At 49.6% G+C, this 16,755-nt stretch overlaps 7 protein-coding genes across 7 annotated transcripts; 5 read left to right on the top strand and 2 right to left on the bottom strand.

Moving 5' to 3' along the window:
- Positions 1–637: 637 nt before the first annotated feature.
- On the top strand, positions 638–1,822 carry E0L32_007902 (uncharacterized protein; the record flags this gene model as incomplete). Its single annotated transcript, XM_031142697.1, has 1 exon — positions 638–1,822. The coding sequence occupies one exon, from the start codon at positions 638–640 to the stop codon at positions 1,820–1,822; it is 1,185 nt and encodes a 394-aa protein (XP_030993194.1).
- A 545-nt stretch (positions 1,823–2,367) lies between these two features.
- E0L32_007901 (uncharacterized protein) lies at positions 2,368–3,201 on the top strand (the record flags this gene model as incomplete). The annotated part of the gene is made up of 1 exon (XM_031142696.1): positions 2,368–3,201. The coding sequence occupies one exon, from the start codon at positions 2,368–2,370 to the stop codon at positions 3,199–3,201; it is 834 nt and encodes a 277-aa protein (XP_030993193.1).
- Positions 3,202–3,679: 478 nt separating this feature from the next.
- Positions 3,680–5,616, bottom strand: E0L32_007900 (uncharacterized protein; the record flags this gene model as incomplete). Its single annotated transcript, XM_031142695.1, has 9 exons — positions 3,680–3,969; positions 4,023–4,368; positions 4,429–4,489; positions 4,537–4,752; positions 4,808–4,865; positions 4,947–4,961; positions 5,012–5,053; positions 5,101–5,233; positions 5,308–5,616. The coding sequence occupies 9 exons, from the start codon at positions 5,614–5,616 to the stop codon at positions 3,680–3,682; spliced, it is 1,470 nt and encodes a 489-aa protein (XP_030993192.1).
- Positions 5,617–7,206: 1,590 nt separating this feature from the next.
- E0L32_007899 (uncharacterized protein) lies at positions 7,207–9,078 on the top strand (the record flags this gene model as incomplete). The annotated part of the gene is made up of 2 exons (XM_031142694.1): positions 7,207–8,147; positions 8,211–9,078. 2 exons carry the CDS (start codon positions 7,207–7,209, stop codon positions 9,076–9,078), a joined length of 1,809 nt encoding a protein of 602 aa, XP_030993191.1.
- A 501-nt stretch (positions 9,079–9,579) lies between these two features.
- Positions 9,580–11,583, top strand: E0L32_007898 (uncharacterized protein; the record flags this gene model as incomplete). The annotated part of the gene is made up of 4 exons (XM_031142693.1): positions 9,580–9,670; positions 9,746–9,865; positions 10,128–10,427; positions 10,484–11,583. 4 exons carry the CDS (start codon positions 9,580–9,582, stop codon positions 11,581–11,583), a joined length of 1,611 nt encoding a protein of 536 aa, XP_030993190.1.
- A 287-nt stretch (positions 11,584–11,870) lies between these two features.
- E0L32_007897 (uncharacterized protein) lies at positions 11,871–13,908 on the bottom strand (the record flags this gene model as incomplete). Its single annotated transcript, XM_031142692.1, has 6 exons — positions 11,871–12,230; positions 12,291–12,452; positions 12,513–13,222; positions 13,296–13,387; positions 13,447–13,578; positions 13,634–13,908. 6 exons carry the CDS (start codon positions 13,906–13,908, stop codon positions 11,871–11,873), a joined length of 1,731 nt encoding a protein of 576 aa, XP_030993189.1.
- A 427-nt stretch (positions 13,909–14,335) lies between these two features.
- E0L32_007896 (uncharacterized protein) lies at positions 14,336–16,529 on the top strand (the record flags this gene model as incomplete). Its single annotated transcript, XM_031142691.1, has 6 exons — positions 14,336–14,411; positions 14,467–14,541; positions 14,592–14,770; positions 14,823–15,457; positions 15,520–15,866; positions 15,937–16,529. The coding sequence occupies 6 exons, from the start codon at positions 14,336–14,338 to the stop codon at positions 16,527–16,529; spliced, it is 1,905 nt and encodes a 634-aa protein (XP_030993188.1).
- Positions 16,530–16,755: the final 226 nt, after the last annotated feature.

Here is a 16,755-nt window from a genome sequence, read left to right as displayed (position 1 = left end):
TCGCAATAGTCGTTCTCGTAACCGCATTTCCCAACAACATTTTCGGGAACGACGGAACAGGCATATCAAAGACCTAGAGGAACGTGTTCAACTTCTGCAGATGGCAGAAGATGAACGTAGTGCGAGACTTGCCCAGGAGAACCAAAGATTGAGGGCTTGCTTGAACAAATTCAGATCACAGTTGACTCATTGCGAGTCTTTAATCGCTGCGCTTAGAGACAGCCTCGAGACGGCAATCAGTGATCCCAGCGATGATAGATGGAGTAGTGGGTGGAGTGAACATAAAGTCATTTGTCTTTCAGTTCAATTATACTGTTGTGTACAGGCTGACTCTGTTTTAGGATTGCATGGCTCGCAATCTCAGCGCTGATGTATCAGCCACGACCCATCCAAACGCAGTAAACGTTTCAAGCGCGAGCATCAACCTGGGCGGCAACGAGATGATTGCAGATATACGCCAGCCAGTACACTGGGGAGTGATGGAGGGGCCGAATTGTTTCGACGCCCGTCCTGTCCATACCGATCTATTGTCTGATGCGAGCCCTTCTGCACTTCACGGCTCAAACGCATGTGAGTTTGCCCTTGATTATTCAGCGCCGCCACAGGCGCCGTGACTTCCACCTGACTACCTTCAGATATGGGCTGTGAGAACTTTGCGAACTCGATCAATGGATCCGATTGTCTTCTATCCTTTGATTCCTTGACGAGCAGCGAGAGCCAGCGGGTCCAATTGGAGTTCTTCGAATCTTCGCTTCGGATTACTTTTGACGGAGGTACTGCTCCTCTTCTGAGAAGACTTTATCTTGTGCTCCACCATCAATTTACCGACGATTCTGGGTGGTCATCATCACTCGCCGAGCGAGTGGATGGGATGGTCACCACTATTTCGGACTTCATCAAGTTGACTGGCACTATCACTAAAGACAATTTGTACGGTTCTATTGACCCCTTCTCTCATGCAACCTTTGGAGACTCTTGTGATACTGAGCTGAAGTTGTTTCCATCTAGGATATCTAAGGCTTGTTTGACGGCGATGTTGTTATTCTCCAAATACTTATCGTCGCTGCCTCCGGCTATGTGGTTCTCTACTTACTGCTATTCACTTGTTGAGAGGGTTCTGCAGTGGCGGCTAGCCCAGAAGTCCCAGAGCTCATCTTCGCATGCTCTGCCTGCATACTTCGAACCGTCTGAATTACAACTCTCCACCCCACATTCCACCATTATTGATTGGGTTGCATTTCCCTCTCTCAGAGATCGCCTTATTCAACACTACAATCGGAGCCCGTCACTTGGTCAAGTGTTTGAAGAACTCCTTGAACATGCCGTCATCGAAGTGGCTGACATCTCAACTATTCTCACGGGCGTGGAGCGAGGCCCTGGGTTCCTGGGAGTTTGCAATTTGTACCGTGCTCTGTCCCACACAACGGCTGAAGGAGGTACCGAGACCATGTATGACGGGAGTGTCCTTGAACTCAGGGATATTACCTTGGACGGGTTGTTTCAGATGTATAGGTTACCTGTCCCAGATACCTTCAAAATCTGCCAGCAAGCCTGTTCTGGTGACGGCATATGGGAACCAGTCCCACTCGCCCAACTACTGTTCTCACCACGGCTGGTCCAACGACTGTATCGCCACCTCAAGGTCTACATGGCTCACGAGAGGTGGCGGCTTGATCCTATATTCTACGACAAACACCCAGAGCTCAAGTGGGATGGGTACGAGGCAACGATTGCACGTGGTTCCAGCTATCGAGTTACCTCGGGATGGGAAGCAGCTACCTATGCATCTCCAAGCTCCTGCCTCGAGCCGACGGCATTGTGAGCATTAGAAGAGTGGCTTTGGGTATAATATATTGCTGTCTCCTCATCGGTCGCTGTGGCCTTGGGAGTTGCAACATAGTTTAAAGTCATCTTCGGGCATGAATGAATGTGTCAATCTATTACGTCTTTACCTGGTCAGCCTCACTTTCCAGCGGGAAAATCTCTGCCAGTAGTGTTAAATTCTCGGATAGAATATCCGCCTGAGGCACACTGGCAAAAGAGAAATCTCCAATACCAGGTGGGTCGTTGTACTCTACAAGTAAGATCCTCTGACATAAATCCTTCCACGGCAAATAGGATGCAGCTTTCCCCACACTTCGCAGCCTATTACATAAGATACTGTTATGTCACCATTGGCCAGACTTCTAGTCACTAGGTTCAAATTACCTAACAAGGCCTTTTGTCAACGATACATTGATACATTGGGAGAGATCTCAAGTCATTTAAGGCTCACCGAGGTCCCTGTATGATAATAATATTGACTATTCGTTATTATTCATTCCAATATTCGCGCACACGAAAACAATCATCTTATCGATCGTTACAATGACGGAGTGGCTGAGTAACAAGACTGTAGTTATTACCGGCGGGAGCTCGGGGATGGGTCACGCCACAGCCCTCAAGTTGTTAGCAGTAGGCGCCACAGTTCATATTATCGACATCCAGCCGCTGGCTTCCGGCCACCAGCCCTATCCACAGTCTGGCAAGTTATATACGCATATCCCCGTGGATATCACTTCCCGCGACCAGGTCCGCAGGGCCTTTCAGGAGATCGACAAGGTCAGTCCAGACATTTACGGGGTGGTCAACGCGGCTGGTGCTGCCCCCGAGGATGACCAGGGCCGATTGATCGAGAGCGACGCAGTATTCCACAAAACGTTTTCTATTAACGCCTTGGGGTGTTACCACGTTACTACCGAGTTCCTCACCAGGGTCAGAGACCGGAATGACCCGGCAGCTCCCGATGCTGCTGTTAAGGAGACCAAATACAACATTGTCACCCTCGGCTCTAGCGCCGCCCTAGTTGGCTTTCCACAATGCTGCACCTACACCGGTGCGAAGCATGCCGTGCTCGGGTTCACCCGAACTTGGTCGCTAGACTGGGCACCTTATGGTGTTCGTTCAAACATGGTGGCACCCGGAGCCACCAACACGCCCCTCGCTCGCGTTCAGATGCCGGATAACAATGAGCAGTCGAAAGACGACGTCTATGGTCAGCAGGATAGGGGTGCAATCATGGACATGGCCCGCCTTAAAGTGCCTCTCAAGCGATGGGGCGAAGCAGACGAGCTTGCTGATGGCATCATTTTCCTCCTCAGTGAGAAATCGTCCTACATAACTGGACAAGTCCTGCCTGTCAATGGCGGCTGGCCTCCATAAGTATGTAATCAAACTTGGGCACTGTCATCAACCAATACAACACCCTGGATTCAAGTCTGCACTCTGTTGGGTCATGTAGTATGGTATCACTAGATCTGCTCCTGAGAGGGAAGCTATATAGGAGAACTAGGACCACGAATCAAAAGATTACCACCCAGTTCAAGGCTTGGAAAGTGCAAATGAGCCACACTAGAAGACTAAACAGTCCCTGGCCATTGTTATGATAAGTTGTTGAATTTTACCTATCCAAATCACACTCTGCAGCAGCCGTAAATATCACATTCCATGTGCAATAAGCTAGAACGTGATCTCATCTGCAAAATGAGCATCTGGAAGGCACTAAGTGTCTGCTGCTATTTTCCTGCCTGGCGGGTTGATGACGGCATTCATAGACTTCACTATAACGGCTTTTAGGTATGGTCTATGATTTGGGCAAGCTAATTCATCTGGGACTAGCAAGAGATCTAAACATATTTAATCAGTGAGCCTTGTAGGTATACACTGATTGTGTGTTGCAAAACGACTTGATGCCGTCGATGCCGAGCTCCGACCCGATACCGCTACTCTTATGGCCGCCGAAGGTCGCGCTCGGGTGAATTGCCATGTGTGAATTAATCCAGATATTGCCAGCTTCAAGTTTCCTCGACATTCGGTCGGCTCTGTCAAGATCATGGGTCCAGATAGACGCTCCTAGGCCCATCTCTGTACCATTGGCTCGCTGAATAACGTCCTCTTCATCTTCCCACTGGAGCACAGGGAATATAGGGCCTATAGCGGAATGTTAACACTTTACTCGCTGTCCACACCTGGAAAGGGCATACCAAAGGGCTCTTCCTGCACTATTTTTGAATCTTCACTGGGGTTGTCGACGATGATGGGGTTGATGAAATAACCCTTGCCAGGAAAATTGATCCCTTCTTCCTCGCCGAGAGCCACTTCATAATTGCCCTCTCGGACTGAGCGAATGAACTCCTGTACACGGTCATACTGTGTCTTGTTCTGTATAGGCCCTGTGAAAGCTGTCTCATTGAAACCATCTGCCACAACCAAAGACTTTGCCGCCTGGACCATGGCGTTTAAGAACTTTCGATAAATGGATGAATGCACATAGACGCGCTTGATGCCAACACAGACCTGCCCGGAGTTGTAGAGAGCAAAGGCAGTGACCTTATTTCGAATTAGTTCACACGACGACAACCTGGGCGGTACACACCGTAGAACACCTACCTGAGGCGCCACTGTTGCAATGTCAACATCGCCACACACAATTGCTGAGTCGTTTCCTCCCCTAAACGGAGTCAGTACCGCGTGGACCTGGGGTAGCGCTGCACGTACAACTCTAAGGTCACTCTCTTCAGCGTCTTTGCACTGCTTTCGAGGATCTTACGGCCAGTTGCGGTTGAGCCGGTGAAACTAATCTTATTGACGCCAGGATGGACAGTGAGCAAAGGCCCAAGTGAGTCATCACCGCTCAGAACCTGCACAACGCCCGGAGGGAAATAGCCCTGAGCAAGCTCAACCAGCTTGATAGCGGAGTACGGGGTAAAGGGCCTGGAGTATTTAGTGTCCGAGTATCTTGACTTTGATGCCGCGTATGGGAACATACGACGGTTTGATGATGATGGGACATCCAGCGACCAGGGCTGGCCCAATTTTGAAAGCGTCTGTCAATCAAGTCAGTGACTTGTCATCATTGATATCCCAACCTATTAGCTGATTTGGATAGGGACAGGTGTTAAACATACACATGAGAATGGGAACTATGTCATTGTTAATATGAGCGCTTCAGAATATGGCAAGTGTCACGTACAATTCCAAGGAATGATACCCACAGCAACACCTTGTCGCAGCCCTTGTCAGTACAAACGCAGCTCACACAAGGTATCAAGACCAACGAACCCATGGGTACATATCGGGTGATTATACGGCGTTCCTCAGTGTCCTCTATCACCTCGTCTTCATAGAAGGGAAGCTGGGCTATGCCCCTTATCGACTTAACAGATTCTTGCAATTCGGTTACAGCGGCAGAAACCTGGAATATTCAAACGAGAACAATGGCGTCAGCTTTGTCAATCTTCAACTGCTCTCTACTCTGGGAAGACCTACAGGTTTGCCCTGTTCCGTAACTAGTTGCTTTGAAAAGCCGTCCATTTGTGCCTCGATCGCATCGGCGTATAGAAGGAGCGCCTTTTGGCGATCAACTAAGGGTGTGCAACGCCAACCTACTGCTGCCTTTTGGGCAGAAACGACGGCCGAGTCAACATCAGCCGGGCCGCTTACTGGGACGTCCTCCAATGGCTCAAGAGTCGAGGGGTTAATGCCATGACGCTTTTGTTTAGTCTCGGAACGGTCACCAGCAATGATGTTAAAGAACCGGTTGAAAGAAAGCGAAGGAGCAGGAGTAGTTATAGGCATCTTCAAGTGAGAAACACAAGCTGTGTATGGTACTAGACTTCGGTTGATCGGTGTATCGATGTTTGGCGTTCCCGACGATCTTGTAGTGCGCCTATCTCCTCTATTACATCCCTCGGTTGCCCGCATCTATGACAGGTATGAGCTTGCCTTGATGATTCTAAAACCCCCCCCCCCCAAAAAAAAAAAAAGAATAGAAAACAACATAATCAAAAGATACACGTCACCCTACTATCAGGTTTGTCAGCTCCATGCTGCGCACGTCTGTGTCTCTATTGTATTTCATTGTACTGTATTGGTCATAAATGTGGGTCAGCCTTTCAAACTCCGAGATCCCTGCAAGGTGTGTCAGTCTTTGGTTACCTAATCGGAGGAATACTCCAACCGTCATGTAAGTTTAGCTCAGTCCTCCGTCCGCGATTTGTGGGTTCCTTCTGAGAACAAGGCGACATCGGAGGTTGATTATGGTCCTATCTCATCCCCAGTCATTAGTCTTGTCTGGCCCTAGCAGTTGTGTACTTTCAAACACCAGGTACGACATCCAACATGGTGACTTGTTGGAATGGTTTGCATCAAAAGCACTCCGTCGCAAAAGAATACCACCCTGCAGTGTACTCTGAGGGCTGGAACTGGAACTAGATTCAGGTCGGTGATGTAAGAAGGGGTCGGGTCAAAACAGGACCCCGACCAACAAGGTCTCCATCCGTTACGCCCGTGTCTCTCCATAACAGAGTGACCAGAATGAGGTTAAGCATTGACACCAAGGGACCAGGTCGCATTGCTAATGGCTCTAGCTGTCGCGAGTAGTGCGTTATTAGCGCACTTGGAGGTTCCCCATGGGGGCTTGGGGTGCGGGGAGACAAAGCCATCCCAGTGATGATCGCTATCTCCGCTCCACTCTCGCGGTGGTGGGCAACCTCGGAAGAATACATGTGTCAACCAAAGTCGGGATCAATCGAATTCTGTTCGTTGAGGTGTCTGATCCTAAGAGACTAAAGGGGTACCTAAATCCCGCAAAGGGGATGCGCCTTCGAGGGGTGTCCGTAAAGGGCGGTGTGTTTAGGCACGAACTGCTCCACCAGCTAATTTGGCCCTGGGGGTTGTTCGTAGAAGACCAGCCCCTTCTGACAACATGCAAAGCAAGCAGGGCCACGAACCATGTGACTTTGCAATCGCCACGGCCGTCCAGTTCACTGGCTTGACACATCCTTTTCATCGCACGATTGCTACCTAGGTTTTCCTAAGAATATCACCACATCTGTCGGGTTGAGATGCCACGCTCACGAAAAAGACCGAGCACTTCCGAGGGAGATCAAGATGTCGAGGCCCGTTCCGAGCTGGATCAAGCCACTAAGAAGTATGCGCACCTCGCCACAGAAGCTTCATAGCTTAGACCAAGGGTAGTCAATGTGTGTGCTAACGAGCGCGGCGCATCTTTCCAGGCGGATGCGAAACCGATTATCCCAAAGGCATTTCCGCGAGCGAAGGTCCATGTACATCAAAGAGTTGGAGGAGCGGTCGAAATTGAATTCGCAGTCGGAGAGCGAACGGAACCGGATTCTGTCACAAGAAGCAGCCCAACTAAGAAAGGAAATGCTCAAGTTACGATCAAAGGTCATCAAGCTGTCCATTTCCCTTAATAGTATCGGGGCAGAAGTTGGAAGACTTCTTGACAAGAATGAACCTGAAGAGTTGGCTCGTGAGGAGCAAGACCACGACGAGAGCACAGCAAACTCTGGCCCTAGCCAAGGTTCCAACTCGCCTGAAGCCTTTGCCGAAACGAGCCCCAAAGAGTCCGCCATAGAAGGCCATACAGAGCAGGCCAACTCGAGACTGGAAGGACCTGATCATGGCTCTCCAGTGCACAGGCACTCTCCATTGTCCCGCCCTTCTCTACAGCCCACAGTTACCAGTGCGCCAGAGAGGAACGACATAGCTCTTCAAAGCCAATTGAGCGACTTCACCACAGGCTGCAACGGGAGGCAAGGTCCTGGTCTTGAGGATGTCCTAGACCCAGATCATGAGTATCAAGGTCATTTTGACTGGCTAGACGAGCCTGCAGACCTGCCGGAGTTGTCTCCCATGAACCTTGGATCAAGCTCCGGCCCTCTACGCCCTGTCGCCTACCACCAGCAGGCTGAACTGGCATCAGAGTTTCCACCACAAAACAGTGCGACCGACTTCAATGCCCACAATCTGTACAGTGCCTCGACTGCTTGCAGCTTACCTTTCGTGGCCTCGAGCCAAGGAATGGAGTTGTACAATTTCAATGAAGAGAGACCCGAGTCCCCAAGAGCCATTCAGGGGGAGGAAGCCACCATGTATGACTGGGAACGGCAGACATCGGTGGCCATCTCAATGGTCCCGCCCCAAGTCGGGATTTCCATACCCCCGGGGCTGCATCCTGTTTCCAGTAGTGAAACACCTGGTGGGTCATTTCTAATGAAGTCCAGGCTCTCTGAGCATATTGAGGTCATGGAGGCATACATTCGTCTTCGACTCACCACCGCACCGGAAAAGATATCCCGTCGACGGTAGGCTCTCAGGTGTACCCGGTCTTTCCTTTCCGCTTCCAGGATACTGACACAAGGAAATAGGCTGCATCGTTTGTGCGCTAGCATCATGAGTCTCACTGCTCACAATGCGTGGCCCCCCATTGTCCCGCTTTGGTTCAGAACACAGGCTCCTGAAATCATCATGCCCGTTCTCACATGGCGCCTTTACCCGTCGCCAGAGACTTACAAGGGTATGCTGCCAGACTGGAGACCAACCGAACTTCAGATCACTGTCCCGCATTCAGCCCTGATCGACTTGGTGCCTTACAGCGCGTTGAGAGACCGGGTGTTGACGTATTACAATGGTGGGGTAGCACTCGACAGGCTGTTCTGTGATCTTCTGAATAGCTACGCTATTGAAGTCAATGATGTTTCCAAAGTTTTACCCTTGGAGCCACCAGGTAAGGCTTACTTTGGGGTTTCAAACGTCTTCAAGGCAATTTATATGCCCCGGCCTGAAGTCGCAGCAGTCGCAGATGTTCCAATGAGCACCGACTTGTTGAACACAGGAAGCAGTTCTTCAGATACGAGTATTCAAGAAGTATTTGACGAAGTAGCCGCGGGGCATGACTGGCAGGAAATTGCGGCCACGGGGAACTTGACACTTCAGAGACGGGAGCGGCGGCAGTCGTTGCTGACCGATAATACGCTCGCAACCAGTCTCACCGAGATTCTTGCAACACCAGAGCTGGCCTTAAGGCTCTCGCATAGTATCCGATTGTATGCTGCAAAGTCCTGGAAACTGGACAGAAGCTTCTTTGAAGCTTGGCCCGAGCTCAAGTTTGACGGACACGAGACTCTGGTTGCACAGGGCAGGTCTTACCGAATATCGACTGAGACTGACGCCCCTGTTGCGCTGACAGAAACAACGATCAAAATGTATCACGACACACTTCAAGCGGTTGTCTAGGATTTATAAGTCAAATAAATAGTAGTGAAAAAAAAAGATAGTTCCACAAGGCAATACTATGTTTCGTTTTCAGAAACGTGACTGTCATAGAGTACCTGGTCTGACGTGACATCTCTTCTATGTTAACGCTACATAGTACATCCACATGGTTCCGTATCGGCATAACCAATTGAAGTGTTACTGACTGGGCTGTTCTTGACAAAGACTCGGATCTTTATGGAAGGGGCCGCCTCACATCGAGTGACGCAACTCTGTTCTTCCCGCTCGGCCCACTGACAAGCTCCAGGGATTGTCCGTCCCCGTAATTCGGCGGTGACCTAATACTTGCATGTGTCATCCGCTAATGGTTTTGTTTGGGCAGTGGAAACCATGCTAACTGAACATGAGAGCCACAAAAGCCGGTCTTATTGCTGGCCCAGGAACCGGGCTTGTAAGCTGTCCCCGACTACTGAAGCATTGAAAGCTTCTTATCAAGTTGATAATTTTCTGCCGCTGCCCATAATGGTCCACCTCGATGGCGGAGGAAGCAATATTGCACAACAGTGTGGATTTACAAGATCGGCTGTGGTGATTATTGGGGCAGGCTTTTCAGGTGAGTCTTTTCACGCACCTGGTTGTGCCAACTCCTGATGAAGGTGAAGATGCTAACGCGAACGAACAATGATAGGAATGTGCATGGCTATCAAATTGCTCGAACAGAAGATAGAAGATTTTGTCATTCTTGAAAAAAGCACTGGGTTCGGCGGAACATGGAAGGATAATGCCTATCCAGGATGCTGCTGCGATAGTAAGTGAAAGCGGGTGTTTGGCGCATGACGGGGGAGAAGAAGAGCTTAAAGCGAAATAGACAGCCCAACTGACACCTAGACACCTGCATTTAGTCCCATCTCGTCTGTATAGTTTCTCGTTCGAGCAAAATTCCCACTGGTCGAAGCTTTTTCCTGAGCAAGAAGAGATTCTTGTGAGTATGCCTTGTGGCCCAGCGGCGTGAGATTAAACAGCAATCGCCCAGGTGTCTGACAATCTGTAGGACTATATGACAAGCATAGCGAGAAAGTATGATCTCTACAGATTTGTGAGATTCGCTTCGCACGTCGATGAAGCAACGTGGGATGAGAGGGCACAACAATGGGACGTCTCTGTTAGGGTGATGTCAGGGAAGGAAGCTGAGGCTTGCCAGCGATACACCCTGAGTACCGATTTCCTTGTTGCTGGCCTTGGTCAACTCAATGAACCGCATCATCCTAAAATACCAGGAGAGGACGAATTTCGGGGCAAAATCATGCACTCTGCACGATGGGACTGGAGTTATGATCTCCGTGGCAAGCGTGTGGGCGTCATTGGCAACGGTTAAAACCTTAAAATGGCCCTCTTTCTGAAAATTCTAGCTGACACGGTACGACAGGTGCGACTGCAGTGCAAGTAGTTCCCGAGCTGGCCAAGGTAGCCTCTCATCTCACTATATTCCAACGCACGCCCAACTGGGTGATTCCAAGAATGAACGAGGTTGTGCGTGAATGGAAGAAGGTTCTTCTTCGAAGATTGCCCTTCGTCATGAACCGATTAAGGGCCGAGACCATGGACAGCAGGGAGGTATACTACCAGGCGTTGATCCAGAGGCATTCCACTGAGTCTTCCGACCTGGCCCAATTCTGTCAAAACTTCATCCAGTCTCAGCTACCAGACCGCCCCGACCTGTGGAAAATCCTTACTCCGAACTATCCTCCTGGCTGCAAGCGTATTCTCATCAGTGATGACTATTATCCGGCCTTACATCTGCCCAATGTCACTCTCGAAACCAGAAATATTCAGCGCATTACACAGACAGGCATTGTTGTTAAAGGCCACGACACTAATGAGCCAGAGGAGCCCATCATCCTTGACCTCATTATTCTGGCTACCGGATTCTCGACCCAGAATTTTATGCACGGTATCAAGGTACACGGAATTGGAAAACGGTCGCTGGACCAGATTTGGAATAAGGGCGCCATGGCGCTCTACGGAGTTACCGTGGAGAGCCTCCCAAACTTTGGCATGCTCTACGGACCAAATACGAACCTAGGTCACAATTCGATCATTCTCATGATCGAAGCCCAAGTTCGGTACCTCATCCCTCTTGTGAAAGAGGTTGTCAGTGCTCGGCATCGCGGCCAAGCACTGTCCTTGATGCCGAGACCAGAGCGGATCAGCGACTGGAATAAGAAGTTGCAGAGCGACCTCGCAACTTCATCCTTTGCCGACCCCAGATGCAGCAGCTGGTACAAAACTGAGGATGGCCTCGTCACAAACAACTGGAGCGGACCAGTAACAGAATACCAGAAGTTGATGTCCACAGTTGATTGGTCCGACTTTGAGTTCAACGGCCAGTCAACCAATGTGCCCAAAGGGGAGCTACGTATCGGCAGGATCGTGGAGGGAACTCTTTTAGGATATCGCTCGCTGATTTCTGGGACAGCGCTATGTGCCTTGGCTGCTGCAGGCTTCATTTCGTATTTTTGGCAGTAGGTAGATTCACCACTTGTTGATCTTGGAGCAGACGGTGGGACGAGCTGAACTCGGCCAGTAACTATGAGGATGTTGGATTATTCATTTCTCAAAACTCTAAGTCATACACGTGAGCGCAGTTGCGGCATTTCAAAGAATAGTTCGTTTGTTCTCGACCCAGACGATTTAAAGTGTACATTTCAATGTTTTATCTGAAGCTTACTACCCCGCGATCAATTATTAAATCCGATGAGATAATCAAGGTTGCACTCGATTTCCTGGCGTGATTTAAGGCTTTGACCTATTTCTTATCTTACAAACTCTGATGCGAGATCCTCAGGCCAATATGGCTTGTCTACTCCATTGGTCCTCGTTCCCACGTTGAAACCAAACTCAACCTCGCCGTCTGGGTACTGCAGAGCAGGCTTGAGTACCTTGATATTGTAGCCTATGCTGGGGCAAGGGCGTTCCTCAAAAAATCCCGGCCGGAATAGGGAGCTGCCGTGACGCTGCATCAGTAGTTTGAGGACAGCTGGGATTGTCTGGGTCATATTTTGATAGTGTCGGAAGACGGGCTGCCCATTTCTCTTCCAGAGCTCCTGCCAGACTTTGGAAGGATATGTTCCGCAGGATCTCACCAGCCATTGTGAATAATAGTTTAGAGAGATCTAGATCAAAGAGTAGAAGTCTCAGCACCATTGTAGAACCTCGAACTCGGATGAACTTACATCGACGCGGTAAGACCCACCATCGCTTGCTCGCTTCAACAGGCTCTGCAGGACTCCGGCAACCCCAATCACTCCAGTACAGTAATCACTATTGGGGAAGACTGGTGTGACAGCTTCATCGTGGCCCATAGCCCTGCCGTAACCAGTTGATACTCCACAGCACTACTGGTGTTTTAGCACGTCCAATCCGCTGGCCAAGTGAAAAGCAATTACTCAACTTACGGCGTCACTGATTTGCTGCCAGCCGCTTCTTCCTGCCCACGGTCCATGCCATCCGTAGCAGTTCTCGCGGACAACTATAATGCCTCGGCTACGGGATTCGCAAAGCTGGATGATCTCGTCGTGGCCGAAGCCAAACTTGTCCAGAACACCTGGTCGATAACCTTGAACGATAACATCGGCTTCGAGTATGAGATTCCTCATTTTCTCTCTTTCTTCATCCAGCTTGAAGTCAAGACTAGAATTCCACTTGCCCCAATTGAGATCCAGATGGAGCGCAGTGTAGTCCGGCAATCGGGGGCATGTAACCCTCATGACGCTGGCACCAAGCTCGGCCAGACCTTTGGAGACGGCTGGTCCTGCAATAACCCGCGTCAAGTCGACGACCTTGAGGCCCGCGAGTGGCCTTTTCGCAGACGTATGGGGTGTCTCAAGCCACCAGCATGGGGCTTGTGCAGCATTAGGGTAGGCTTCGATCTCAAACAAACCGACGCTGGCATTAGCTTTGCCATGTTCGCTCTCAAAATACTCGTCGCTGGTCATGCATATGGTACCGGCTTGGCGATAGTCATCATTTTCAAGCTTGTCCATATCTTCGGCGGTTTTGGTCGAAACTGCCTGAATGTACGGCTTGAGGGCATCGTCGTATGTTGCGGTATCTCGTTGAAGGGGTAGACTCAAGCTTTGAATGGTAGGATCCGGATTCATGCTGCCTATAGAATAGTCAGACTCAAGCCTTCGCTGCAAGGAGTCCTCGTGCGGCAGTCTGGTGGGGATAATGCCTACCATGTAAATGGTAGAAACGGCCATCCTTGGTTTTGTAAATATTCGTGGCAGCAATGCGATGTAGCTTTTCGTGAGCGTCTCCCTTATCCCAGCTGTTTCGACCCTTTAGCCCTCAAGATAGACAAGATCTTGCGTGGGGGTGCTTTTGTACCTTGGAAAGCATTCGTAAAAGTCCTTTCTCCCTTCGGGCGTTGCATTTGACGCTAATGTAATGTGTTTATCATTGGGATCTATGTCATAAAGAAGAGCAGACATGATAAGTAGTGAAGCATGATCACTGTTCCTGGCAATGTAAGTCATACTCAGCTCGCAACTCGTCAGATTGGGCAGAAACTGACGTATTGATGGCGACACAAGGTGGCTCAACTCCATACTTCCTCAACAACAGTACATTCAGGAGTGTCGCCTCAAAGGCCTTGAGCGCCGAGATGCTCTCGGACAGGCGCCAATTTATTGGGATCATGGGCTCCTTGGAGCCACTAAAGTGAATCCTAGCAGCGCATGATGCAGCTTCGGCGGGCAGATCCTTGCTTATGAGAGGATTCTCAAGAATGCCTTTGAAAAATACATTCCTGGCCTCATCAAGCTTAGAGTATGTATCTTGTGATATCATGATGGAGAGTGTGGAGATTGGGGGTTGACGGCTTGGCTGTGGTGAGGTCTTGTCTAAGATTTTGAGATTGGATTAGTGGTCAAATGATGTAAGACCCTTGGAAATGGCGATGGAAACGCTACCCGCGGCTTCAAGTATTTTGAAAAGGGAAGTCAAGAGACGTCCCTATGACTAACTTTATGTTAGTCAACAGCCTGAGGTAACCACACGTTGTTTTTTTTTTGTCATGCTAGCTTAGCTCATGCCCAATTGTCATCGCCCTCGACACAAGCTCGAAACTATTTCATTTACAGATTGTGGGACCTCGCTATATTATAAACTGGAAGTTCCATGAATTCCCTGTCGTACGATTCCCATTATCTTTCTGCATCCGTGGCAAAACCACGCCTCTTTCATCCAGACACGCGGGACACTAGAGCTATTCAAAATGGCAGACTATTCATCCAGGTGGGATAAGCGGGGGCAACGACCGGTCAGGATTGCCAATTGTTCGGGAGCACGCGGTAAATAATAGCACATCGTGGGTGTGAGTGACCATCTCGCTGACGTGCTATGCAGGTGATCCTGGCTATCAAATGCGGCGGCAGGCCGAACTTGGAGACGTCGATTTTATCACTGGTGACTATCTTGCTGGTACGTAAAATCTGCCTATCCTTGCGTCAGAAGCTCACTGTTTTTTCAAGAGATGAACATAGCGGATAATGCGGCCGCCTACCATCAAGGCAAGCATCCAGGATACGACCCAAACGCCCTACAAGGATTCCGAGAGAGCATTGATTTGATCGCCAGAAAAAGGATCAAAGTCATCATCAATGGAGGGTCTCTCAATCCCGCCGGTCTGGCGGAGGAGTGCCGAAAGCTGGTAAGTTCACCTCCTACCAACCTGGGGGCTCTGCCCACTAATAAGTGCGAAGGCTATAGAGCGACAGCTTGACCTCAAAATCGCATTCATCTCAGGGGATGACCTGTATGAGCAGATAAAATCTGACATTGACTCAACCCGAGTAATCCCCGCCCATTTGGACAGTGGGAATCCTCAGGTATCTATTAAGGCAGTGGTTAGGGATTTTGCCCGCGACCCAGCTGCGTCGTCCATCGTGTCCGCAAATGCCTACCTAGGGGCGAGAGGCATCGTCAAAGGCCTTGAGAATGGAGCAGATATCATCATTTGTGGCAGAGTAGCTGACGCCTCGCCAGTCATTGGTGCGGCATGGTTCTGGCACTCTTGGAGTGACCAAGATTATGATAACTTGGCACATGCCCTGATTGCTGGCCACTTGATTGAGTGTTGCTCCTACATCACTGGCGCCAATTACGCTGCTTTTTACGAGGTTGACCCTGAAGTTCTCATAGATCTACCGTTTCCTATTGTTGAAATTGGTAATGACGGAGCCGCTGTAGTGTGCAAGCACGCAAACACAAAGGGACTGATCACAGTGGACACGGTCAAATGCCAATTCTTGTACGAGTTACAAGGCAATCTTTATCTCAATAGTGATGTAACGGCGGTACTGGACAATGTAAGGATTGAATCAATTGGGACTGACAGGTAAGGCGCGCTAAAGTCACATAAACCTTCCTCGCTATACGACTAAAAACTTTGTTGTCTAGGGTTTTAATGACTGGAGTTCGTGGTCAACCACCAAGCCCGACAACTAAACTAGCCATCTTTTTCCAGGGAGGGTTTCAGTCACAGATCTTACTAAACGCCACGGGATATGCAACTGCAGAAAAATGGGCAATCTACGAGAAGCAGATCCGTTTTGGCTTGCAAAAGTCGTGCGTACTTGACGACTTCAGCTGTCTTGAGTTTCAAGTCGTCGGGGTCAATGAGGCAAACCCGAAATCACAGCTGAGAAGCACAACTTATTGTCGTATTTTCGCTCAAGCTGTCTCCGAGAAGCCGCTGAACATGCTGCTGAAGACAATACAAGAATATGGCATGCAACACTTTTCAGGTACGCCACAGTCAACAGCGAAGATGCCGGCTATCATTTCCGTATCTAAGCTAACAGCTAATTCACTTAGGATTTCATCTCTCGTTCGATCTCAGGACCGGGTTTCCGCTTCCTTTTAACCAATATTATCCTGCCCTAGTGGTCCAAACTGAGCTGAAAGAAACTGTCAATTTCCTTGGGAAAGATGGGCAAATTTACTCATCCATTGATGGCGGTCACCCGCCCAGATACCAAAAGCTTGGGCGCCGGGACAGCTACGAGACTGCTTTGGTAGCAGATCTTGAGATTTTCGGACCAACAAAGCGTGCAAGGCTGGGTGATATTGTCCTTGCACGATCTGGAGACAAGGGCGCCAACCTCAACATCGGACTTTTTGTGAGAGATGCGGATACTTGGCCGTGGTTGCAGTCTTTCATGACGTGTGCAAGAATGAAGGCCCTCATCGGCGATGATTGGTGTGAGGAACTCTTTCTAGAAAGGGTTGAGTTCAAGAACCTGCATGCTGTTCATTTTGTGATCTACGGCATACTGGGCACCGGAGTCAGCAGCTCGACTCGTCTGGACTCATTAGGGAAAGGTTTTGCAGATTACATTCGCGACAAGGTTGTTGGCATTCCTATGAAGTTCTTGAAGAGCATAACGGTCACGGCTGTTCATACATAAACGACACTAGCAGTCAGCTTCGCGACGAATTCTCGTTCAGCAACCGTCGATGGTTGGGAAATTGATATGTACAAATGGCCTGTCCAAGTTCTCCACTGTCAGGACTATCACCACACTTAGTCTATGGGCCTATTTAACACATGGCCAATACACTCTCTGGCCTCCTTTCCTGTCTTTTCTTGATCTTACATGTCAGTCAACAAGCAGGGAGTGTAAGCCTATGATG

Source organism: Thyridium curvatum, assembly GCF_004353045.1.
Source record: "Thyridium curvatum strain D216 chromosome Unknown NODE_49_length_306705_cov_73.659816, whole genome shotgun sequence".
NCBI classification, from domain to species: Eukaryota; Fungi; Ascomycota; class Sordariomycetes; order Thyridiales; family Thyridiaceae; genus Thyridium; species Thyridium curvatum.
This window is presented reverse-complemented; position numbering and strand designations above follow the sequence as displayed.